Below are 23,099 nucleotides of genomic sequence, written 5' to 3'. Positions count from 1 at the left end.
ACAATGGACAAAGTAGCTTTGTAATATTACCTAGATCTGCTCAATAATACGAATATCGAAAGGAAACTTTGCAATAATAGGGTGGGTTTCGTCAATCTATAAGCTCTTACAAGATGTAAGCCTCGGAGTTTTTATAATTTGGGGTGTTGCATCTGGCGGGCAGTAAATTCACAGAAAATCATTCTGTCCAGACTGACTGTGTCGCGCTTGTGTGAAAATTTTTAGGTCGGATCGATATGAAAAATTAACGTGCACTAGTATGACAAAATTAAAATAAAAACACTGCATGTTTAGAGAAGTAGTTTAATAACTCATAGGCTTATTAACTAATTAATGTCATATTTTTTATTTAATTTACCTCTTTAAGAAGAGGTTAATTGATATATGTTTGCGTGTGGTTACTACCTGACTAGAAATAATGATAAAATGCGAGGAAAATCAAAGAATTCAAAATAGGGAATGTCACTAAACAGCCCACGCCACCTACACAATTAAACTTCATACCTCACAGGTGTACAGTGATACAGCCACCATGTGTAACAAACGCGACAAGAACTCAACCTACTTTGATGATTCAAACAAGTCGGATCTTGACTCATCAAATGTTACTGATTTAGACAAGTATGTGGAGAGCTTTGACAAAATTGTGTCCAACATTGGTGCATTGACAAATGCTATAGTTGATGGGTCTGTTGATGTTGGGAGAGAGCTCAATTATAAAGCAAGAGAGTGGTCTTTCAACTGGTTGTTCAATCCCAGAGACAATGACTATGATGAGCGCAAGCCACACTTTTTCAACTTTCCTCCCTTTTATGAAACAAGGGATCCTGATTTGAATTCTGAGTCGAGTCAATCGGGTTTATCAGACTTGTGGAGAGGCAATTTTGGGAACTTTCCTTTCAAGTTGGGGTCGACTCCATTTGGATTTCGTGCTTATAAGGGTCCTTCAACTAGACAATATAATGAGTGCTTGGACAAACATGGAAAGTCATTATGGGATGATCAAGGGTACTGGAGATGTCTTTTCCCTGAAGCTGAAGTTCCTGTGGATGTATTGGATTTCAAGAAAAAGTACTTTGGTGATTCTGTGGTTTCCAAAGAGGACTTTTTCAAGTACATGAGTGAGCTTGGAGCAAGTGAAAATGGAAAAGTGATTGACTTGAAAGACAAAGGTACGTTCTTCAACACTTATGAGGATTACTTGGCCTGGAGACACGAAAAGTATTCAGAAATGAAGAAGAAGAGGGAGGAAGAGGTCAAGGCCAGGACAGCCAAGAGATCAAAAGTATTGGAACAGTTGAAGCAGAACCAAGATGAGGGTGATAGATTCGTCACAGCCTCGTCAATTAGATCCAATGTGTTTACCGACCTGGAAGCAAATGAGGTCAAGTACGTTGAAACTAAAGAGGAGTGTTTCAATGATGGCAATTGTTTTGTTACAAAGATTACAAAGCTGAAGCCAATTGGTGCCTCTGAATGGGTCAATGTTGAAGAGCATACTGAAAGCTCTAATGGAAATAACAACAAGGGTTGGTTTTGGAAGTGAGGTGTCACAGTGGGATAAGGTTTTAATTCTGGGAATAGTAAGCGTTACAATTTGTATATAGTTTTATTGTGGTAATCGTATAACTGTTTTGACTGGTATTCTCTTTGACGTGGTAGCACAAGTTATGAAAAAGAGAAAGACGATCAACAATCGATCTTCTACTCTCTACACATGAATCCATTGAATAAGATCATCTTCCTTTCTGCATTTCTTGCATCTGGATTCCTATTGATACTACTATCATGCGCGCTATACAATAACTACAAGCCACTATGGGTAATTGCCCTTTTCCTATCGGCACCACTTCCAAATATAATAGCAAATGCCATAGAGAATTCCAGGGATAACAACTTCCTCACATTTAATGACTACGGGACATCCAACGAAGGGAATGCTAGTCCATTGCAGGAGTTTGCTAGATTCACCACCGGTGTCTTGATCATTAGTGGTATTGCGTTGCCATGGAGTTTGTACCATTGTTACTTGATTGGGTTGGAATCATTCATACTCAGTGTCACCGGAGGGTTGATTGTATATTCAGACATCATTATATTCATTTGGTTTTTCAACAACGAAGAAGAGGAAAACGACGATTTCAACTTTTAGTTATATGGGATTGTCTAGTTAAGTACAACTAATAAAAGAATTAAAATGATTGTTAGAATAATGATTGTGGTGAGACTACCATTCTCCCTTGCCATTCGCCTAAAATCGTTCAATCTGTTTGTAGCTCGTTGTATTCTATGGCCCGAGTTATCAACACCTTGTTCTAGATCGTTTAAAATGATCAACTGCTCGTCCAACTCTTGGTCAATGTCCTTTCCCATCATGTGCTGCCTGCTAATCAGCTGGTGTAGATGGTCCAAATCTTGATCCTGTCGCATCATTGTTTGTTGGTGTTCAGCAAACATTTGGTGGTTTGACCTGGAATCAATCTCTTCTGCTTCTTCTGGATCATCTCGATATGGTTGGAACGGCTGTGTTCCCATCATTTCAGATGTATTTGCTTCATCTGGAACATCTTTGAATCTGACGGCCTTGGCTGTGGGTGGCTTGGATGGCTGGGGAATCTCATAGGTGAATTCTGGTGCGTCTATTTCGGAGCCTAACGTTGAGTGTATATCCATATATTTGTTAGCAAGTCTTTCAAGATCGTGATGTATCTTCTCGTCCTTCTCGTGCTCCATCTCCTTCTTTGCTTGTTCGAGAAACTCGACTGTCTTGTGTGTTGTATTGCTCAACTCTTCATTCTCATTCGTGGAAGGTTGTAGACCAAGTTCGTGCAACTTGGTCCTCTCGTCTACAACCTCTTCAAGTTGTTGTAGAGAAGCATCGATTTTGTAAAGTAGAGCCTTGATCTGTTTCCTATTCAGTGGCATGTTTTATGATGTGATGGCGGATTGAAGTAAGTTGTGTCAATCAAAGATAACACAAAAAGTTTCGAAAATCGTACTGATTTTTGGAAGATGTACAAGCCACTACTGGTCAACACAAGGTAGCCGACTGCCCTATATCCAAACACATCCTTCCCCCACGGCAGTAAAGTTATGTTTTCGAAGCTTCGAAACTTTTCCGAGGATGTGGCCAAAAGTTTGAACGATTTGACTGAACAACAAAATCAAGCACAACTTCCAAAACCTGATCCATTGGCTCAGCTACAGCGAAATGCAAAAGTTCTCCAAGCAGAAACCCCCGACTCCAATCAATTGACTCAACCGAAGGATGAAGTGGAGTCTGATGGATTGTCTCGAGGGACGGCACCTGTCAACGGAGATCAAAGTGCACCCAGTTCAAAACAAGGTACGCCTCCGGTTGGTGCACCTGCCACAGTCAATCTCGAAGAACTACCCCCTGCTATCAGATCAAAGATGAAAAAGTTTGCAAAGTACGAAGAAAAGTATCCTGTTTTGTTGGAAGCGTACAAAGTTGAAAAGAAGAAGTCTGAGTTGATCAAGATTTTTGAGAATGTGTTGAGAGAGCACACACCAGTCTCGTCGATATCCGATGCCAAGACCCTTGTGGAGTATCTCAATGGGCTCAATGAGAAGACAAAGTTGCAAAGTAATGAGATTCGAAAGTTGACGAAGGAGAATTCGGTACTTACATTTAAAATAGCCAAGTATGAAGAAAATGGGGAAGACTCATTGTCTCGGAAGATGGAAGACTTGAAGAAGGAGAATGATGAGTTGAAGCTGCAGGTGCAGGAGCATCGAGATGAGATTACGCTAATCAAGAAAGAGAAAGAAGAACTTGAGACAAGAGTTGAAGACTTGGGAAAGGTTAACGGGGCTGTTTCTAATGGGACAAAGGATCATAAAGGAGAAGAGGAGGAGGATACTGAGAAGGAGGTAGATGAACTAAAAACTCAACTACTGCAAAAGGAAAAAGAGCTTGAGGAAATTGGAACTAAGCTCCAAGCTGCTAACAAATCATTGAAGGAGAAGCTGGATGAGATTGAGGATTTGAGAGATCTGATGAAGGATATCGGAAATGACTTGGTTACAGCAAAGGATGAAATCAAGGAGTTGAAGAAGAGGGAGAAGAGTGATGAGTCTGCAACTCCAGATGAGCAGCGGACCCAGCTTGAAGTGAAATTGGCATCTTTGTCGGATGATGTGAAATCATTAAAAGACAAGCTAGCACAAAAGACAAAAGAAGCAAAGGATCTTCAAGGTAAAATTACCAGTCTAGAAGATCAATCTCATACAGAACAGTTGGCTAATAAACAATCCGAGGACAATCTTCGAAAGGATGTAAAGACCTTGAAGAAACAGTTGCAGGAGCAAACTGAGAAACTTGATGCTAAAGAAAAGGAATTGGATGCTCAGAAGGGAGAAAGAGTAAAATTGGAAGAACGCTTACAGGAGCTATCCAAGTTTAAAAGCAACGACACTTCGTACAAATTGGAAATCTCGTCATTACAATCCAATCTAAGCCACAAGGAGGAAACTATTAAAGAGCTCAGATCTAAGATAGACTCTTTGAATGAAGACAACACCACTCTCCAAGCCAAAATTGGCAAGTTGGAAAAATCCAATAACGAACTACAGGCCAATTACATGGAGTCGCTTAAGAACAAGAACGAACTTCTAAGCAAGCAAGAGTCATTCATTGAAAGTGAAAAATCTTTGAATACGCAATTATCAAAACTTCAAAGGGAAAAGCAAGAGATTCGCAATGAATTGGAGAAAACACGTAGTAGCTTAGACGCCTTGATGTCGGAGAAGCTGAGTGCCAATAATGATGTGCAGCTGTACAAGAGACAGTATGATGAATTGGCCATGAAGTCAAAGGAGTACAACTTGCGTATTGAAAGCTTGGAAGATGAGTTGTCGGAAAGCCGAAACTTGCTTCAAGAGAAAACAAGAGAAGGAGGAAACTTGAGACGATTATTGATTGAAACTGATGAAATGATGAAACAGAAAGAATCTGATCACAAATTGGAACTCAAAGGATTGGAAAACGAGAAAACCGAGTTGGAGAGGCGAGGCATTCGAATGGTGAAGAAGAAGCAAAAGGAAATTGATGATATGAATGCGGTGTTAAATGAGCATAAGGCACGCATTGCTGATCTTGAGGAAAGACTTAAGGGTATGGTGTCGGTACTGCATACTGAACCAACAGCCGACACTGACTACCTGAATTCAGAATTGCAGCTGCAAATTGATACGCTAAGAGAAGCATTATCAGCTTCGTCAAGCAAAGTCAAGGAATACGAAAAGTTGAATGTCACCTTGAAGAAGCTAAACGAGGAGAATATACTGAAGTTTGAAAGGCTCTCCAAGAATTACAAACTACTCACTCAACAGTACAGATTAATGAAAGATAATGAGAGCAGACGTGGCTCAGCAGAAAGTGTATCGTCGTCTATGGACGTTAGAAAAAGCGAGAGCTTGGATGAGAAAAGAGACAAAGACAAGCAGAGTGATACCAATATTGCATACTTGAAGAATGTCTTGCTTGGGTACTTTGAGCACAAGGAGCAACGAGAACAATTGTTACCTGTGTTAAAGACCTTGTTTCATTTTTCCGAAGATGATGAGAATAAATTTTTAGTGGCGTTGAAGTAGATGGGTTGCGTATCTAGAGGTATGTAGATGTATAAAGATGCTGTGTAAATAGATTAGTCTCCTTTTTGGTTTATTATTTGCACCCAATTATATTGACGCGTGTCAGTAGTTTGGTAGTTTGGTAGTTTGGTGCACAAAATCAGTTGGAAAGGCACTTTGGAAATTTTCTCAATACCAAAAACAAGTAGGCATTTTCTCATAATTCATAGCTAACCAGTTTCATCCACACCATTAACAACGAGATGAACTTTCTAAGCAAGACTTTGAGCACATTCACTGGCTCTTCAATACCATACACTTTTAAGGAGAAAGTAGTCGATCCTGTCACTCCGTTGCCTTCGCAACATGAGACTGATCAGAATTCTATTTGGACTTTACACAATGGTATCAATCCAAAGGACTCGTCAGAAGTATCCATTTTCGAGTTTGCTCTTAGCGAACCAAAGACTCAACGCTATGAACTACTAGCACGTAATGCATTTAAGAAGTTGAAGTTGATCAAGTTCCCAGGGATAATATCGATTGTTGACTTTATTGAAAATGATTCCCACTTGTATATCATTACAGAGAGAGTTATTCCATTGTCGGTCTATTTGGGAGAAAATCAAGTAGATAGTGATGCATTGGTGGCTGGGCTTTATTCTGTTGAAAAATCTTTGAAGTTCATCAATGATGATTGTAACTCCGTCTATGGTGGCTCGAATTTTTACAACTCAGTGTTTGTCAATCGACTGGGAGATTGGAAATTAATGGGATTTGAGGTTGTTACAAATTTGACTTCCGATCCTGATCAGCCAATTTACCGATTGAGTCAATCGCTACCTCATTTTCAACAAGAGGGTATTGATCATGATTTTATTAGACAAAATCCAAAGAAATTTGATGGATTCAAACTAGCATGCTTTGTTTATGCTGTGTTTAATGGAAGAGGTGTTGTTGATACCACTACAAAGCTACCAGTAAAGATGGTTGGACCGGTCAAAAGACTATATGCAAAACGTTCCACTATTGATACGTTTATCAAAGAATTGGAAGGACTTCACCAGCTGAATAAAGTAATTCAATTTGATCACCAATTACATGAGCTACAGTTTATGAATAACGCTGATAAGATAGCTTTTTTCAAGGATGAATTGCCACAATATATTGAAGACGATATTTATCCTCCAGGTATGTTAAATTACAAGTTGCTTCCAGAATTAATTCGCCAGTACAGGCAGTTGATGAAAGCTAGTACTGCTACTCCTAGTGCACCAGCTGATCCAAATGCGCTTGATCCTGTTGCGAGACAAGAAACATTGACGGCAATTTTGAATTTCATCGTCAAGTTTGGATCAAAATTGACTGCGGAGGAGTTCAACAAGCAAATCAAACCAATTATTTTTGAAAGTTTTAATCTTGCTGATAGATCTGTTCGATTGGTGTTGTTGACGCATTTACCCGAATATCAAGAATTCCTTTCAGATTCGGATATTCAATCCAAGATATTCACTCCATTAATTACTGGCTTTCAAGATACAAATTTCATGATTAGAGAAACCACTTTGAAATCAATCACCATTATTATTGACAAAATATCTGTCAAACAAGTTAATCAAGAGTTACTTCGTATTTTAGCAAAGTCACAAATGGACCCTAAACCATCAATAAGAGTAAACACATTGATTTTGATTGTCAAAATATCATCCAAGATCTATTCCAACTCAAAGAATAATGTGCTAATAACTGCATTATCTAAGTCGTTGCGTGATTCTTTTGTTCCTTGTAAAATGGCAGCATTGAATGGGTTCAAGTCATTGATCAATGAATTCTCGTTGGAGGAAATATGTTCTAAAATCTTGGGGCACTTGGCTATATCCTTAATGGATAAGAAGTCTGCCCGAGTTAGAAAAGAAGCCAAAGAGGTATTCGATCTTTATTTGAACTCGGTAGAGGCACATGCAAAGGAATTGCCAGATGTAGAACCTGATGAGGATGAGGAAGAAAGAGAATTTTACAAACGATTTGCACCTAAATCACAACCAGAAGAAGAAATGAATAAAGCCACGACAAAAGATGCATCTTCAAACTCTGACTCGGCTACAAATGGGGGTTATTTTGGATGGGGTATGGTTAACAAATTGGCGTCATTGGGAGGGGCTTCTACGTCAGATTTGACGGCTGGAGGCCAATTAAATAAAGATTTCAATCAGTCGACCCCAGATATTACTCGCATAGGTACACCCACACAACAACAATTGCCAATATTAGAAACTTCAGCTAATGTAAAGCCTTCAAGAGGTGATGAAGCTGATCAGGGATGGGATGAAGATGAATTTAATGATGGTTGGTTGGACAACGACAATGGAGTTGACGAACTGGTTGTGCAAAAGCCTTTAGTTGAACCTGTTCGTAAGTTAAACCTTGGCAAGTCGACTGATATACATACATCTAAGCCAGGGATGAAACCAACGAGGAAACCGCTTGGTTCCAAAAAGCCAACTTCATTGAGATTGGGGCACAAGAGTACTACAAATAAGCCTAAACCAACTTTGAATTTGAATTTAGCTGTTGATACAGGCGATGATGGGGAAGAGGATGGCTGGGGAGATGGATGGTAATTTAATACGAACCTATAAACGTAGACTACTTATTTATACATACATTATATTTTACAAGCAAGGTTTTGAAAGACTTTCAAGAACTACCTCAGTAGATTCCATGACATGGAAAGAACTGATTGTTCACCACTCAGTGAAAAGTTGTCTACCCTTGGCTATGATCAGAAAATAATGAAATACTCAAAATTCATAAACCTGTGTATTCGATACATACCCAGAAGACAAACTCAATAATACTCTTTAAAATCGTGAAAATGGCCCACATTTACAGCATATCCTCTTTATGTATATGCAATATATGATATAGTTACAATATAAGAGATTTCTAGTTTCTTCGAAAGAGAGCCCTGCTGTCATATATTTTGCAGCCATTTATCGACAAAAATTTTATAAAGACGAAAACTTACCCACAAGCATGCCGGAAATAGCCACAAATCATCGAGAATACTTTATTATATCAATTGGATACTATATCTAAGCTACACGTACTCTTCAAAAGGACAATTGTGTGTGTGAATACGGTTTACAATTTGAAAAGCATTGCATGAGAACGCCAATTTTAGCAAAACACAAACACGAAAAGTTTTCTGCTAACACTAAAATTTTTTGTACTTCGCTCTTATGGCCAAGTTGGTAAGGCACCTCACTAGTAATGAGGAGATCGTAGGTTCGAATCCTGCTGAGAGCATATATTTTTGTCACTTTCTTTACCAACGTGTCCGACATGAGCTAGTTATTGAACGCCCTGCTTAACTTACATGTCAAGCAACGTTTTTGTCTTAACGAAGGAATTTTTTTTTTTTTCAATTTTTCAATTTTTGTTGTGTCGCGTCTTTACTTACGACAAGTGAACCCATCCCTTTTTCATCCTTTCTTTTTTTTCTTCATATAGGGAGTCATTTCAAGAGCTTTTTGCATTTGATCCATCCTATCCCACTAATACTCAATAAGATGAGCAGTAATCAACGTAATGATAAGAAATCACAATTGAATAAAAAGAAAACCAGGCTTTACAATAGTCGCAACATAAAAGCTCAAAACAGTGATCCATCTTATGACCAAAAGGATACGAAACTAAATGTACCTGAATTTCTTGAGTCCAGAAAGTATGAAATCAATGCATTTGAGTTGTCACAGTTGAAGAGTAAACAAGCATTGAACTCGCGATGCTTTCAGAATTTACCACGTCTGATGAGACGTAGAGCTGCATCACATCATATCAGCCGCATTCCAAAGCGATTGAGATCTAAAGCTTTGAGGGAGATGAAAGGAGCCAATACTCCATCACGGAAAATTGCCAAGGGGAGAAAGATATACAAGTTGCTACAGAGACAGAAGCTATTGAAGGTTGCATCTAAGATGAAGAAAGAAAGGTACACTCCTAGTGATATTTTGAAAACATTCAACGTACGTGCCCATTACAAGGAGATTTCTAAACAATTGGATAAAGAGTGGAGTCCCAGTGGGAAGAAGCTCAACAATTCTGTTGGTTCTTTTGATCATACTGGAAATTATGGTGTTGCTAAACCTCCACCCAGAACCATAAAGTACGGCGCAAGGCAGCAAAAATTTGCATGGACTCCTACTCATGTCTGGCATGCAAAACGCTTCAAAATGTCAAAAAAGTTGGACTTTCAAGTTCCGTATACTCCCACACAAAAGTGTTTTAAATCAATGAATAGACAAAATAGGTACAAGGCCGTTTGCTTTGATACTTCTTACAGAGGGTCTTTGGTGTTCTCATGCCGTGACAATGAAATTATAGCCGTTATCTTGAAGAATATATTGGGTACAGGACCTGTTCCCTCGTCAATATTGAATGGAAAAAAATCTTATACCGGCTTAATTCATCTTCCTTTTCTTCTTGATCATGTGCCGGTTGGGTTTGGTACAGTTTATGTTTCAGTTGGAGCTAAAAAGATTTTTTTGCAAATTCAGACCGATAACTACAAGGAACTTGTGGAAAAGCTCTCCGGGATACCATATGTGAATGTGAAAGAACTTTTAGATTGCCGATACAGCTTAGGTAGTATCGATTTGTCGGGGCCTTCGAGCTTAGAATACTTAAGCAGGGTTTTGCATTTGCGGGATACACCCGATAAGATTAAGAGCACCTGGGCGTCGTTGTGCTCTCACAGTTATAGCTCTTTGATACCAATAGGAACTACATTAACATTAGAGTGCTATGACCCTCGTCTCTGGAACAAACCAACCAAATTTCCAATTAAAACAGACCAAGATATTTACGATACGGTTATTCAATTGAACAATGAATCACTAGTTGATCCTGCAACACTTGAAGCGTTATTCTCAGCCGATGGGAGAATTAAGTCTTACGAAAACCAACTATCAATCAAAGACTTGGGAAAGATCCGAAGTCACGGGACTCCTTTTGAAAAAGTTCTGCATAGCAAGATTCCAATATTATTGACAAAGACTGCATCTCAAAAATGGTCCTTGATTTGTCCCTGGTTTTGGGTCTTACCCATATGGATCCAATTGGTAAAGATTCCAGATATCAAAGCAGGGGGATTGAAGCAAATGTACCAGTTCAACTTTGAAAGTAACAAGCTTACTTATCCTTATGACTATCCATGGACTGACGAAGGGCAAAAGTATAATTGCATGATAGGAGATTTGAGTCGAGAGATAGAAGCTAGAAAGCCCAAAAAATTAATGTCTTTACAGAGAGCCGAAGATCGCTTCAGCAACCTTTATGATGCCTATACTTGTGACTGGCATAATTTGAGATGCGCCATGTATGCGTTAGAGACGATGGAAAGCAATCAGATAAGCTTTGTATCAACTGGTTTATACAGTTCGCCCCCAAGCACATTTGAGACTGAATTAGGCAATATTGTTTTTGCCAACAAAAAACAGGATAAACATAAAAGTGTGGTATGTGTTGCAAGTGCTTCAATAGTCAAACAGTCAAATCAACCAATTGACGCTCGTGATGGTGTCTTATACGATAAGATACCCGTGGTTCAAATCTCCCTTAAAGTGGTAGGGGAAGGGGTGATTGAAAACAATGCCCGAATCTATGAAAAGAATGTGTGCAGGGACAAACACGTCGTTGGCTTTGTTACTACTGGAGGTATGAATTTAAATGAAGGTAAGTTTACAGGGCTTGGAGCTGTTTATTTGAGACTGCATATGATTAAGAATCCAAGGGATCCTGTTTATGTGAGAAATCCAGGCAAAGAATTAATGTATGCTTGTCTGTACCAATTTATAGATCAATGATATCTGTTATAGGCGGTAGCTCCAATTCAGAATTTTTTTTTTTTCGTTGTCTCTCCCCACGACGGACTATAAATACTTCTCGATTCCCACCAATGTTTTTTAACAATTTTTTTCCCCTTTCTTTTTTTCTTTTCTTCATACTTACCTTGAGATATTGCAGGAGATCAAGTAGTCTTGCAATCATTTATTAGATCTAGAGGCATTGCACATTCTCTACACTCCCTACTGACTGCTCTCTTCGGAGGCTGATGTTTGGAAGGTGGGAAGACCGCCATGGGTCGAAAAATGCCAACTTTCATTAATGGTTCAGTTGTTTATTCTGTGGTGTTGAATGCTCTGATATCTCGCCTACTTTGTCAGGATGATTTGATACTTCGCCGGCATTGTCAGGATGATTTGGAGGAGTTGTTCTTGCGGCAGAGACAGTTGGATCAGAAAGTGTGGGTCTTGTAATTTTTGATTTTCCTTATTGCTACAACTACTTCTTCAACTCATTTACAATCGATTGTGAACAATATTGTGTTGTTGACATCGAGCGATGAATTGGGATTGAAAGAAGGTGGCATTTGTCGTTTGACAAGATCAATGATGTTGGAAGTCTCCACATTGTTTTGTATATATAATGGGTCATGAGAGTTGAAGCTCAGTGTATAGATGCTTTAATAAAAATCTCCACTTCCAATCAAATAATGTAGTATTAATCGACTAGGCTACAATTAACTATCTTTTAAGCTGTATACTTCTATTTCGGTGTCCACATTTTCATCAACGCCTGTTTAAACAAATCAACGTTGTACTCAATAATGGTCAATGACTTTTCCGAATCAGCAGCTGTATCATTGAAACCCTCATTCCGTATTAATGCCACCAAGGCTAAACCTCTAATCATTTGCTTCAAATATAATGTCGACCCACTTGATAAATGACTAACCGACCTCAATTCTTTACTTTCGCCAGCACCTCTGACTCCATTTTTATTGTTGCTTTGATCATTCTCAATGTACAAATCATCCAAATCAATTGTTATATCAATAAATTCAGCACAAACTTCATAAGTTTGAATATCAACAGGCAGTGAGTCGGTGGCTACATATATCTTTGAATTAACATCAAATAGAAATACCTTGTCAATACTTGAATGCTGTACGAGGTTGTCCAACATGTGTTCCAAGGAAGGCAATTCTGGTATCAAACGCTGTACTATTCTTGAAAAAGCTTCGTAAACTGAATGGTCAAAAATTGAAGTTAGGTAAAAACTCACCAGGACTCCTTCTAAACCTAAATCTAGTAATTCATCACCTGTTCTTTGCATGATATCTTGCTGTGCATCCATTCTGTAATCTTCACTTAACCCATCAACTTTATGTATCAATACTTCTATGTTTATTTTGGGATTCACTCTATAGGCAAAATCAATAATCATAGATAAGTTCGTCAATGCATTCAAATACTCGTCTTGCGAGTCGATAACATAAACTAAAGCACCAACCGACGAAAACAATCTTTCTGAATCGTAATTTGGTTCAAAGTAGTTTAATTGCCCAGGAAGTTCCATTACTGACAAGTCAATTAACGATGAGAATTGTTCATTTGTAGGTTTCGAAGTACTTTCGAGGTATAATGTATCTAGTGGCTGCATGTTGTGGAAAACGACTTTGCAAATGGAGGACTTACCACTTCTTCGTAAACCCATAAGTAATATGGTTGCATTTGTGTCCTTTGGGTGGGGTACGATTGCAGCTTCCATGTTGTCTGTTCACTGTACCTTCCGTGACTGTGCCGTTTATTTTTTGCTAATCGGGGAAATTCGTCAGCGGATTTTTTTTTTATGTCAAACCCGTTGAACGAGCTGAGCATACAAAAAGCTATTACCTACGATAAAACTTCACACAGCATATATATAGCATTAAACATATATAACTACAACTATGGTCTCAATCTCTTTGGATCTCTTGGGAACAATGAAGCACGACGAATATTTTTCAAGTCCAAGAAGAACATAACTACTCTCTCCAATCCAATACCACCACCGGCATGAGGAGGACATCCATATGTGAATGCATCAACATAATCATTCAAACCTGGCATATTTGGATCAACTTCATGTGCCTTCATCCTTTCCTTTAATAATTCTGGGTCGTGGATACGTTGAGCACCTGATAAGATCTCCTCACCTCTCATAAAGAAATCATATGAGTTGGAGTATCTTGGATCTTCTGGATCTGGCATGGTGTAGAATGGTCTTACTGCCAATGGGAATTTATCCAAGATGTAGAAATCAGTATCATATTTTTCACGAACCAATTTACCCAACAACTTCTCATTCTCAGTAGACAAATCTTCAAAATCGTCAACTTCTTTACCAGCTTCTCTCAACATAGCAATACCTTCTTTGAAATGTAACTTGACCATGTTCATCTTAAACTCTTCAACTGGGAATTGCTTTCTGACAGTGGCAATTTCTTTACCGTATCTCTCTTTCAATTCACTAAAGATGAATACAAACAAGTCTTCCAAAACTTGCAAGACCTCGTCATAATGTTCTTCAAAAGCCATTTCCAAATCTAATCCAGTGAATTCAGTCATGTGACGATGAGTGTTTGAGTTTTCGGCTCTAAAAACTGGAGCAACTTCGAAAACCCTCTCGAAATCACCTGCAATCAATTGTTGCTTGTATAGTTGGGGTGATTGAGCCAAGAATGCCGACCCTTTAAAATAATTGATTTCAAATACATTTGAACCACCTTCCGAAGCAGCACCAATGATCTTTGGGGTATGAATTTCAGTGAAACCCTTCTTTGACAAAAATTCTCTGAATAATTGAGAAATACCAGATTGAATCTTGAAGATTGCTTGATTAGTTGGGGTTCTCAAATCAATAACCCTTGCATCTAACCTGGTGTCCAAGTTCACTACAGGCAATCCCAATTCCTCTGCCTCTTGTTCAGTTCTTGATGCATCTTCTAACAAAAGTGGTAATTGTTCTGGAGTCTCTTGAATAGTGTAAATTTTGGTGATGTGAATTTCTGCATCTTGAACCGTTGCAGATTTGACCAATTCGTCGACTTTGGCCACTTTACCTTCCACTAAAACAATACTTTCCAAACTGATACCTCCCGCCCATTTAACCATTTGTTTCGAAATAGCGTTCTCATCAGTTTCCTTATTGGTTTTCAACAAAGCTTGAATGATGTCGGTTTGCTGTCTCAATGCAAAAAACACCATTGTAGCACCTTGTTGTCTAGTTTTGTGAACTCTGGCTCTGATTGTAACAGTTTCGCCATCGTTTGCAGCTAACAAGTTTGCGATTTGGGATCTCTTTACATTTGATTTTGTTGACGAGTTAATAAGTGGCAACTTCCCGTAATTGGCTTTCGCTGGATCATTAGCAGCTTCTTTTTCCCTAGCTTCTTTCTCTTTAGCTAATTGAGCTTCTCTTTCAGCTTTCTTGGCTTGCTTTTCCTTCTCTTTTTGTAACTTCTTCAACGCTTTCTTTGATAATGGTTGTCCATCTTCACCCAAAATAACTTCCTCAGGTTGTTCTGAAGATGAGCTTTCCTGCTTGGCGGCTGGGGATTCAGCAGTCTTTTCGTCGATTGACAAGTTTTCCAATTTTTCTGAGGCAGACATTTGAAAAGGTTTGGTTTTGCTATTGAAATGAGTAGTCTTTGTAGTAAGAAAAGTAAAGATGAAAAATTATTTTTAAAATTTTCGGAGACAGAAGAAAGGAAAAAAGAGGTGACATATTTTTTTTTTCAATGAATCTACAGTCGTACCAACTCTATTTACACGACTAGTTAGTCCAGAGTAACAGTTTCTTTAGCCTTTTTCAATTCCTCTTTTCTTCTTAAACCTTCCTGTTTCATTCTAGCTCGTCTTTCTTCTATGCTTTCCCATTCTTTTAAACTTTTGTGCTTTGAGTCATTTTGAACAGCATCTGCAGATGATTCATCATCCAAATTAATAATGCCTTTTTCAATGGCATCATGCAATTGATCTAGTTTCTTAAAGTTTTCCTTGAATCGATCGAATGATACGTTGGTAATGTAATTCAAGTAGTCTTCAGTGACAAAACATCGATAAGTATTGTCAGGCCCCAAATATCCAATCGGCACATCCAATTTGATTGATGTTCTGATTGCAACATTGTAGTTGCTTCCTATACCACTTTCCCTGAACCCACAATTCATGGCAACGGAGTACAACTTATTAGCTGTAGCTTGATCTCGGCATTTGACATGCAATATTAAAGCTTCAAATTTGTACAATATCGATCTCGCTTCGTATGATGATGCTGGATACTCATGCACGTATTGAAAATCTATAGTATTGTACCACTTTGCAAGGTTCGTTGTATCATGTGTCACAAATATCCATTTACCTTCATTGCCTTTCAGGACGAGTTTACTCTGTGTACCTTCCAAGTATACAGAAACTCGCCCTGAACATGAAGATGTTGTCACCATGTCTCGATGTGAGTTGATCAAATTAATTATTGGTATACAATGCTCATCTATCGTTCCTTTTGGAGAAGCGTCCAAATTTTCAGGTCCGTTGGCTGAGATTTCCTTGAGTATGCTTTGCTTCTTTTGGGTGAATGAATCTTGCATTTGGCAGCTTGGTGTTGTCAGGTTGAGAGAGTGGTAGTGATGAGATTTTTTTCAAGCATCGCGCGGCAATTTATGAAACAAAATTGGGTGCAAATAATAAACCAAAAAGGAGATCAATCTATTTACACAGCATCTTTATACATGTATTACTCTATACAACCAGCCACCCTACTTCAATGCAACTAAAAATTTATTCTCATCGTCCTCGGAAAAATGAAACAAGGTCTTTAACACAGGCAACAATTGTTCTCGTTGCTCCTTGTGCTCAAAATACCCAAGCAAGACATTCTTCAAGTATGCAATATTAGTATCACTCTGCTTGTCTTTGTCTCTTTTCTCATCCAAACTCTCGCTTTTTCTAACGTCCACAGACGACGTTACACTTTCTGCTGAGCCACGTCTGCTCTCATTGTCCTTCATTAATCTGTACTGGTGAGTGAGTAGTTTGTAATTCTTGGAGAGCCTTTCAAATTTTAGTATATTCTCCTCGTTTAGTTTTTTCAATGTGGCGTTCAACTTTTCGTACTCCTTAATTTTGCTTGACGAAGCTGATAATGCTTCTCTTAGCGTATCAATTTGCAGCTGCAATTCTGAATTCAGGTGTTCAGTGTCGGCTGCTGGTTCAGTCTGTGGCACCGACACCATACCCCTAAGTTTTTCCTCAAGCTGAGCAATACGTGTCTTATGTTCGGCTAACACCGCATTCATATCATCAATTTCCTTTTGTTTCTTCTTCACCATTTGAATGCCTCGTCTCTCCAAGTCGGTTTTCTCGTTTTCCAATCCCTTTAGTTCCAATTTGTGATCAGACTCTTTCTGTTTCATCATTTCATCTGTTTCAATCAATAATCGTCTCAAGTTCCCTCCTTCTCTTGTTTTCTCTTGAAGCAAGTTTCGGCTCTCCGACAACTCATCTTCCAAACTTTCAATACGCAAGTTGTACTCCTTGGACTTCATGGCCAATTCATCATACTGTCTCTTGTACAGCTGCACATCATTATTGGCACTCAGCTTTTCCGACATCAAGGCATCCAAACTGCTGCGTGTTTTCTCCAATTCATTCCGAATCTCCTGCTTTTCCCTTTGAAGTTTTGATAATTGTGTATTCAAAGATTTCTCACTTTCAATGAATGACTCTTGCTTGCTTAGAAGTTCGTTCTTGTTCTTAAGCGACTCCATGTAATTGGCCTGGAGTTCGTTATTAGACTTTTCCAACTTGTCAATTTTAGCCTGGAGAGTGGTGTTGTCCCCGTTCAAAGAGTCAATCTTAGATCTGAGCTCTTTAATCGTCTCCTCCTTGTGGGTTAGATTGGATTGTAATGACGAGATTTCCAATTTGTACGAAGTGTCGTTGCTTTTAAACTTGGATAGCTCCTGTAATCGTTCTTCCAATTTTACTCGTTCTCCCTTCTGAGCCTCCAATTCCTTTTCTGTAGCATCAAGTTTCTCAGTTTGCTCCTGCAACTCTTTCTTCATGGTCTTTACCTCCTTTCGAAGATTGTCCTCGGATTGTTTATTAGCCAACTGCTCTTTATGAGATTGATCTTCTAGATTAGTAATTTTACCTTGAAGGTCCTTTGCCTCTTTTGTTTTCTGTGATAGCTTGTCTTTCAATGATTTCACATCATCCGACAAAGATGCCAATTTCAGTTGAAGCCGGGTTTCCTGCTCATCCGGAGCTGCAGACTCATCACTTTTCTCCCTATTCTTCAACTCCTTAATTTCATCCTTTGCTGTAACCAATTCATTGCCTATATCCTTCATCAGATCTCTCAAATCCTCAATTTCATCCAGCTTTTCCTTTAATGATTTGTTAGCCGCTTGGAGCTTGGTTCCAATTTCCTCAAGCTCTTTCTCCTTCTGCAAGAGCTGATTCTTTATTTTATTTACCTCCTTCTCAGTATCCTCCTTCTCGCCATTTTTATCCTCCTCTTGGTCTTTCTTCAATTCAACAATTGAAGCAACCCCATTCACCTTGCCCAAGTCTACAAATCTTTTCTCAAGTTCTTCTTTCTCTTTCTTGACTAGCGTAATCTCATCTCGATGCTCCTGTACCTGTGTCTTCAACCCATCATTTTCCTTCTTCAAGTCTTCCATCTTTCGAGACAATGAGTCTTCCCCATCTTCTTCATATTTGGCTATTTTGAATGTGAGCACTGAATTCTCCTTCGTTAACTTCCTAATCTCACTACTTTGCAACTTTGTCTTCTCATTGAGCCCATTAAGATACTCCACAAGGGTCTTGGCATCGGATATCGACGAAACAGGAGTATGTTCTCTCAACACGTTCTCAAAAATCTTGATCAACTCAGACTTCTTCTTTTCAACTTTGTACGCTTCCAATAAAACAGGATACTTTTCTTCGTACTTAGCAAACTTTTTCATCTTTGATCTGATAGCAGGGGGTAGTTCTTCGAGATTGACCGTGGGAGGTGCACCGACCGGAGGTGTACTTTGTTTCGAGCTGGGTGCACTTTGATCTCCATTGGTAGATGTTGTCCCTCGAGACAGTCCATCGGACTCCACTTCGTCTCTCGGCTGAGTCAATTGATTGGAGTCGGGAGTTTCTGCTTGGAGTACTTTTGCATTTCGCTGTAGCTGAGCCAATGGATCAGGCTTTTGAAGTTGTGCTTGATTTTGTTGTTCAGTTAAATCGTTCAAACTTTTGGCCACATCCTCGGAGAAGTTTCGAAGCTTCGAAAACATAGCTTTACTGCAGTGGGGAAGGATGTGTTTGGATATAGGGCAGTCGGGTAGCTTGTGTTGATCAGTAGTGGCTTGTACTTCTTCCAAAAATCAGTACGATTTTCGAAACCTTTTGTGTTATCTTGGATTCACACAACTTACTTCAATCCGCCATCACTTCATAAAGCATGCCGCTGAATAGAAAACAAATCAAGGCTCTACTTTACAAGATCGATGCATCTTTACAACAGCTTGAAGGGGTTGTAGACGAGAGGACAAAGTTGCACGAACTTGGTCTACAACCTTCCACGCATGAGAATGAAGAGTTGAGCAATACAATACACAAGACAGTCGAGTACCTTGAACAAGCAAAGAAAGAAATGGAGCAAGAAAGGGATGAGGAGATACATCACGATCTTGAAAGACTTGCCAGGAAATATATGAATATACACTCAACATCAGGCTCCAAAATAGAGGCACCAGAATTCACCTATGAGATTCCCCAGCCATCCAAACCACCCACAGCCAAGGCCGTCAGATTCAAAGATATACCAGATGAAGCAGATACATCAGAAATGATGGGAACACAGCCGTTCCAACCATATCGAGATGATCCAGAGGAAGCAGAAGAGATTGATTCCAGGTCAAATCACCAAATGTTTGCTGAACATCAACAAACAATGATGCGACAGGACCAAGACTTGGACCATCTACACCAGCTGATTAGCAGGCAGCACATGATGGGAAAGGACATTGACCAAGAATTGGATGAACAGTTGATCATTTTAAACGATCTAGAACAAGGTGTTGATAACTCAGGTCACAGAATACAACGAGCTACAACCAGATTGAACGATTTCAGGCGAATGGCTAGGGAGAATGGTAGTCTCACCACAATCATTATTCTAACAATCATTTTAATTCTTTTATTAGTTGTACTTAACTAGACAATTCCATATAACTAAAAGTTGAAATCGTCGTTTTCCTCTTCTTCGTTGTTGAAAAACCAGATGAATATAATGATGTCTGAATATACAATCAACCCTCCGGTGACACTGAGTATGAATGATTCCAACCCAATCAAGTAACAATGGTATAAACTCCATGGTAACGCAATACCACTAATGATCAAGAGACCGGTGGTGAATCTAGCAAACTCCTGCAACGGACTAGCATTGCCTTCATTGGATGTCCCGTAGTCATTGAATGTGAGGAAGTTGTTGTCCCTTGAATTCTCTATGGCGTTTGCTATTATATTTGGAAGTGGCGCCGATAGGAAAAGGGCAATCACCCAAAGTGGCTTGTAGTTATTGTATAGCGCGCATGATAGTAGTATCAATAGGAATCCAGATGCAAGAAATGCAGAAAGGAAGATGATCTTATTCAATGGATTCATGTGTAGAGAGAGTAGAAGATGGATTGTTGATCGTCTTTCTCTTTTCCATACTTTGTGCTACCACGTTAAAGATATTACCACAGCTTTAAAGAGTTATACGATTGCCACGATAAACCTATATACAAATTGTAAAACTAACTATTCCCAGAATTAAAACCTTATCCCACTGTGACTCCTCACTTCCAAAACCAACCCTTGTTGTTATTTCCACTAGAGTTTTCAGTATGCTCTTCAACATTAGCCCAGTCAGAGGCACCAATTGGCTTCAGCTTTGTAATCTTTGTAACAAAGCAACTACCATCATTGAAACACTCCTCTTTGGTCTCAACGTACTTGACCTCATTTGCTTCCAGATCGGTAAACACATTGGATCTTATTGACGAAGCGGTGACGTATCTGTCTTTCTCATCTTGGGTCTGCTTCAACTGTTCCAATACTTTTGATCTCTTGGCTGTTCTGGCCTTGACCTCCTCCTCCCTCTTCTTCTTCATTTCTGAATACTTTTCGTGTCTCCAGGCCAAGTAATCCTCATAAGTGTTGAAGAACGTACCTTTGTCTTTCAAGTCAATAATTTTTCCATTCTCATTTGCTCCAAGCTCACTCATGTACTTGAAAAAGTCCTCTTTGGAAACCACAGAATCACCAAAGTACTTTTTCTTGAAATCCAATACATCTACGGGAACTTCAGCTTCAGGGAAAAGACATCTCCAGTATCCTTGATCATCCCATAATGACTTTCCATGTTTGTCCAAGCACTCATTGTATTGCCTAGTTGAAGGACCCTTATAAGCACGAAATCCAAATGGAGTCGACCCCAACTTGAAAGGAAAGTTCCCAAAATTGCCTCTCCACAAGTCTGATAAACCCGATTGACTCGACTCAGAATTCAAATCAGGATCCCTTGTTTCATAAAAGGGAGGAAAGTTGAAAAAGTGTGGCTTGCGCTCACCATAGTCATTGTCTCTGGGATTGAACAACCAGTTGAAAGACCACTCTCTTGCTTTATCATTGAGCTCTCTACCAACGTCAACAGACCCATCAACTATAGCGTTTGTCAATGCACCAACGTTTGACACAATCTTGTCAAAGCTCTCCACATACTTGTCTAAATCAGTAACATTTGATGAATCAAGATCCGACTTGTTTGAATCATCAAAGTAGGTTGAGTTCTTGTCGCGTTTGTTACACATGGTGGCTATATTACTGTACGCCTATGCTGTATGAAGTTTTAGAAGTAGATGGCGTGAATGTGAAAAGTGAGATTTTTAGTGACCCCCCTTCCTTGTTAGCTCTGTACGACGCTACCATAGTTTCTAGAAGGGAGTGGAAAATTTAGCACTAAAGATCTAGACCAAACAGAACACGCTGCATTCAAGGTCTCTGATTCCAAATGTGGAGACAACCTATTCGACTATATCTAAGACCACATTCACGATGCTTTGGCCAAGTTCGCTACTATAGTCAAATAAATCTTGAAGAACTAGAAGGACCAAAGAGAAAATCAATTCATCCAAGTACACCAGCGCGTACAAGATTCGCACCATCACCAACAGGATTCCTCCATCTTGGATCCTTGCGTACTGCATTGTACAATTACCTACTCGCTAAAAATACAGGAGGCCAATTTGTAGTTCGAATAGAAGATACCGATCAAAACAGGCTAGTGGAAGGAGCAGAGCAAAACATATTTGACACTTTGAAATGGTGCAACTTAAACATTGATGAAAGTCCAGTTCATGGTGGGCCATATGGACCATATCGACAATCAGAGCGTAAGGAAATATATCAGGAGTTTGCTCAAGATTTGCTAGACAGGGGACTTGCTTACAAATGTTACTGTTCAAAAGAAAGGCTACTTCAGCTCCGAGAAAGTGCAAAGTTATTGAAACCTCCTACAAATGTTACATATGATAGGAAATGCCTCAGCAATCATGATCTACAGGGAGACTCTTATATTATTAGATTCAAATCGCCATACAATTACCCTAAAGTCAATGACTTGCTTCATGGGGAATTGAATTTGCAACCACAGTACAACTCCAAAGATCAACGATATGATGATTTTGTAATTATCAAAAACGATGGCATGCCAACATACCATTTTGCAAATGTCGTGGACGATCATCTTATGAAGATAACGCATGTCATCCGAGGAGAAGAATGGCTACCTTCCACCCCCAAACATATCGCCTTGTACAATGCATTTGGATGGTCACCACCACAGTATGTACATATTCCCTTGTTGACTTCTCTTCAAGACAAGAAATTGTCTAAAAGAAAAGGTGACTTTAATATTTTACTGTTGCGAGAGCAGAATATTTTACCTGCAGCTTTAGTCAACTTTGTTGCATTATTTGGTTGGGCGCCGCCTAGAGAATTGAATGTGAAGGCTAGTGAAATTTTTGATTTAGAGCAATTGGTTAAATCATTTTCATTGGATCAATTAACCAAAGGTAACGCAAAGGTGAGTGATTCAAAATTGCATTTCTTTCAAAAGGAGCATTTCCAACGAACTCTTTACAATGAAGAGTCGTTAAGACAATTGGTGGATGACTTTTATGCTGACTTCAAAGTACTCAGTAAGGGCAAGAGCAAGGATTACCTTTTGAACTTGTTAGGGGAACTTGGTCCAAACTTGGATAGTGTTCATGGCGTAGCAGATCACAAGTACCTTTTCGAAGATGTGGACTACACGACTATAAAACCACCCAAGGATATAATTCAAGCTAAGCAAATTGTCGATGATATTTTACAGCATGGAATCGACAATGCTATCGAAAGATTAGCCTCAAAAGGAGTGCAAAAAAAGACAATTTTTATGACTTTACGAGGGGCACTCAGTGGAGGCAAACCAGGATTACCAATACCTGCATTAATGTCCATACTAGGGGAAAAAGAGTGTTTGAAGCGTTTAGCTCTGTTTAAAGACTCTTTATTGTAAATAGA

At 39.1% G+C, this 23,099-nt stretch overlaps 14 protein-coding genes across 14 annotated transcripts; 7 read left to right on the top strand and 7 right to left on the bottom strand. All coding sequences in view use genetic code 12, as the record gives it.

Annotated features, from left to right (window-relative positions):
• Positions 1 to 532: 532 nt before the first annotated feature.
• Positions 533 to 1,546, top strand: I9W82_000118 (uncharacterized protein; the record flags this gene model as incomplete). The annotated part of the gene is made up of 1 exon (XM_067689898.1): positions 533 to 1,546. One exon carries the CDS (start codon positions 533 to 535, stop codon positions 1,544 to 1,546), a length of 1,014 nt encoding a protein of 337 aa, XP_067550144.1.
• A 171-nt stretch (positions 1,547 to 1,717) lies between these two features.
• I9W82_000117 (Vps55 family protein) lies at positions 1,718 to 2,152 on the top strand (the record flags this gene model as incomplete). The annotated part of the gene is made up of 1 exon (XM_067689887.1): positions 1,718 to 2,152. The coding sequence occupies one exon, from the start codon at positions 1,718 to 1,720 to the stop codon at positions 2,150 to 2,152; it is 435 nt and encodes a 144-aa protein (XP_067550143.1).
• A 14-nt stretch (positions 2,153 to 2,166) lies between these two features.
• Positions 2,167 to 2,925, bottom strand: I9W82_000116 (syntaxin family protein; the record flags this gene model as incomplete). The annotated part of the gene is made up of 1 exon (XM_067689876.1): positions 2,167 to 2,925. The coding sequence occupies one exon, from the start codon at positions 2,923 to 2,925 to the stop codon at positions 2,167 to 2,169; it is 759 nt and encodes a 252-aa protein (XP_067550142.1).
• A 168-nt stretch (positions 2,926 to 3,093) lies between these two features.
• I9W82_000115 (GRIP domain-containing protein) lies at positions 3,094 to 5,616 on the top strand (the record flags this gene model as incomplete). The annotated part of the gene is made up of 1 exon (XM_067689865.1): positions 3,094 to 5,616. The coding sequence occupies one exon, from the start codon at positions 3,094 to 3,096 to the stop codon at positions 5,614 to 5,616; it is 2,523 nt and encodes an 840-aa protein (XP_067550141.1).
• A 242-nt stretch (positions 5,617 to 5,858) lies between these two features.
• CEX1 (Cex1p) lies at positions 5,859 to 8,216 on the top strand (the record flags this gene model as incomplete). The annotated part of the gene is made up of 1 exon (XM_067689854.1): positions 5,859 to 8,216. One exon carries the CDS (start codon positions 5,859 to 5,861, stop codon positions 8,214 to 8,216), a length of 2,358 nt encoding a protein of 785 aa, XP_067550140.1.
• Positions 8,217 to 9,167: 951 nt separating this feature from the next.
• Positions 9,168 to 11,462, top strand: I9W82_000113 (ribonuclease P/MRP protein subunit; the record flags this gene model as incomplete). Its single annotated transcript, XM_067689843.1, has 1 exon — positions 9,168 to 11,462. The coding sequence occupies one exon, from the start codon at positions 9,168 to 9,170 to the stop codon at positions 11,460 to 11,462; it is 2,295 nt and encodes a 764-aa protein (XP_067550139.1).
• A 742-nt stretch (positions 11,463 to 12,204) lies between these two features.
• Positions 12,205 to 13,209, bottom strand: I9W82_000112 (uncharacterized protein; the record flags this gene model as incomplete). The annotated part of the gene is made up of 1 exon (XM_067689832.1): positions 12,205 to 13,209. One exon carries the CDS (start codon positions 13,207 to 13,209, stop codon positions 12,205 to 12,207), a length of 1,005 nt encoding a protein of 334 aa, XP_067550138.1.
• A 179-nt stretch (positions 13,210 to 13,388) lies between these two features.
• Positions 13,389 to 15,092, bottom strand: DPS1-1 (aspartate--tRNA ligase; the record flags this gene model as incomplete). Its single annotated transcript, XM_067689821.1, has 1 exon — positions 13,389 to 15,092. The coding sequence occupies one exon, from the start codon at positions 15,090 to 15,092 to the stop codon at positions 13,389 to 13,391; it is 1,704 nt and encodes a 567-aa protein (XP_067550137.1).
• A 167-nt stretch (positions 15,093 to 15,259) lies between these two features.
• Positions 15,260 to 16,072, bottom strand: I9W82_000110 (tRNA methyltransferase; the record flags this gene model as incomplete). Its single annotated transcript, XM_067689810.1, has 1 exon — positions 15,260 to 16,072. The coding sequence occupies one exon, from the start codon at positions 16,070 to 16,072 to the stop codon at positions 15,260 to 15,262; it is 813 nt and encodes a 270-aa protein (XP_067550136.1).
• A 168-nt stretch (positions 16,073 to 16,240) lies between these two features.
• Positions 16,241 to 18,778, bottom strand: SYS3 (Sys3p; the record flags this gene model as incomplete). The annotated part of the gene is made up of 1 exon (XM_067689798.1): positions 16,241 to 18,778. The coding sequence occupies one exon, from the start codon at positions 18,776 to 18,778 to the stop codon at positions 16,241 to 16,243; it is 2,538 nt and encodes an 845-aa protein (XP_067550135.1).
• A 167-nt stretch (positions 18,779 to 18,945) lies between these two features.
• SYN8 (syntaxin) lies at positions 18,946 to 19,704 on the top strand (the record flags this gene model as incomplete). The annotated part of the gene is made up of 1 exon (XM_067689787.1): positions 18,946 to 19,704. The coding sequence occupies one exon, from the start codon at positions 18,946 to 18,948 to the stop codon at positions 19,702 to 19,704; it is 759 nt and encodes a 252-aa protein (XP_067550134.1).
• A 14-nt stretch (positions 19,705 to 19,718) lies between these two features.
• Positions 19,719 to 20,153, bottom strand: I9W82_000107 (uncharacterized protein; the record flags this gene model as incomplete). Its single annotated transcript, XM_067689776.1, has 1 exon — positions 19,719 to 20,153. The coding sequence occupies one exon, from the start codon at positions 20,151 to 20,153 to the stop codon at positions 19,719 to 19,721; it is 435 nt and encodes a 144-aa protein (XP_067550133.1).
• Positions 20,154 to 20,329: 176 nt separating this feature from the next.
• Positions 20,330 to 21,343, bottom strand: I9W82_000106 (uncharacterized protein; the record flags this gene model as incomplete). The annotated part of the gene is made up of 1 exon (XM_067689765.1): positions 20,330 to 21,343. One exon carries the CDS (start codon positions 21,341 to 21,343, stop codon positions 20,330 to 20,332), a length of 1,014 nt encoding a protein of 337 aa, XP_067550132.1.
• Positions 21,344 to 21,543: 200 nt separating this feature from the next.
• On the top strand, positions 21,544 to 23,094 carry I9W82_000105 (glutamate--tRNA ligase; the record flags this gene model as incomplete). Its single annotated transcript, XM_067689754.1, has 1 exon — positions 21,544 to 23,094. One exon carries the CDS (start codon positions 21,544 to 21,546, stop codon positions 23,092 to 23,094), a length of 1,551 nt encoding a protein of 516 aa, XP_067550131.1.
• Positions 23,095 to 23,099: the final 5 nt, after the last annotated feature.

This window comes from Candida metapsilosis (assembly GCF_017655625.1).
Source record: "Candida metapsilosis strain BP57 chromosome Unknown scaffold1, whole genome shotgun sequence".
Classification (NCBI taxonomy): domain Eukaryota; kingdom Fungi; phylum Ascomycota; class Pichiomycetes; order Serinales; family Debaryomycetaceae; genus Lodderomyces; species Lodderomyces metapsilosis.
The sequence above is the reverse complement of the archived record's forward strand: the minus strand, read 5'-3'. Positions and strand labels throughout refer to the sequence as shown.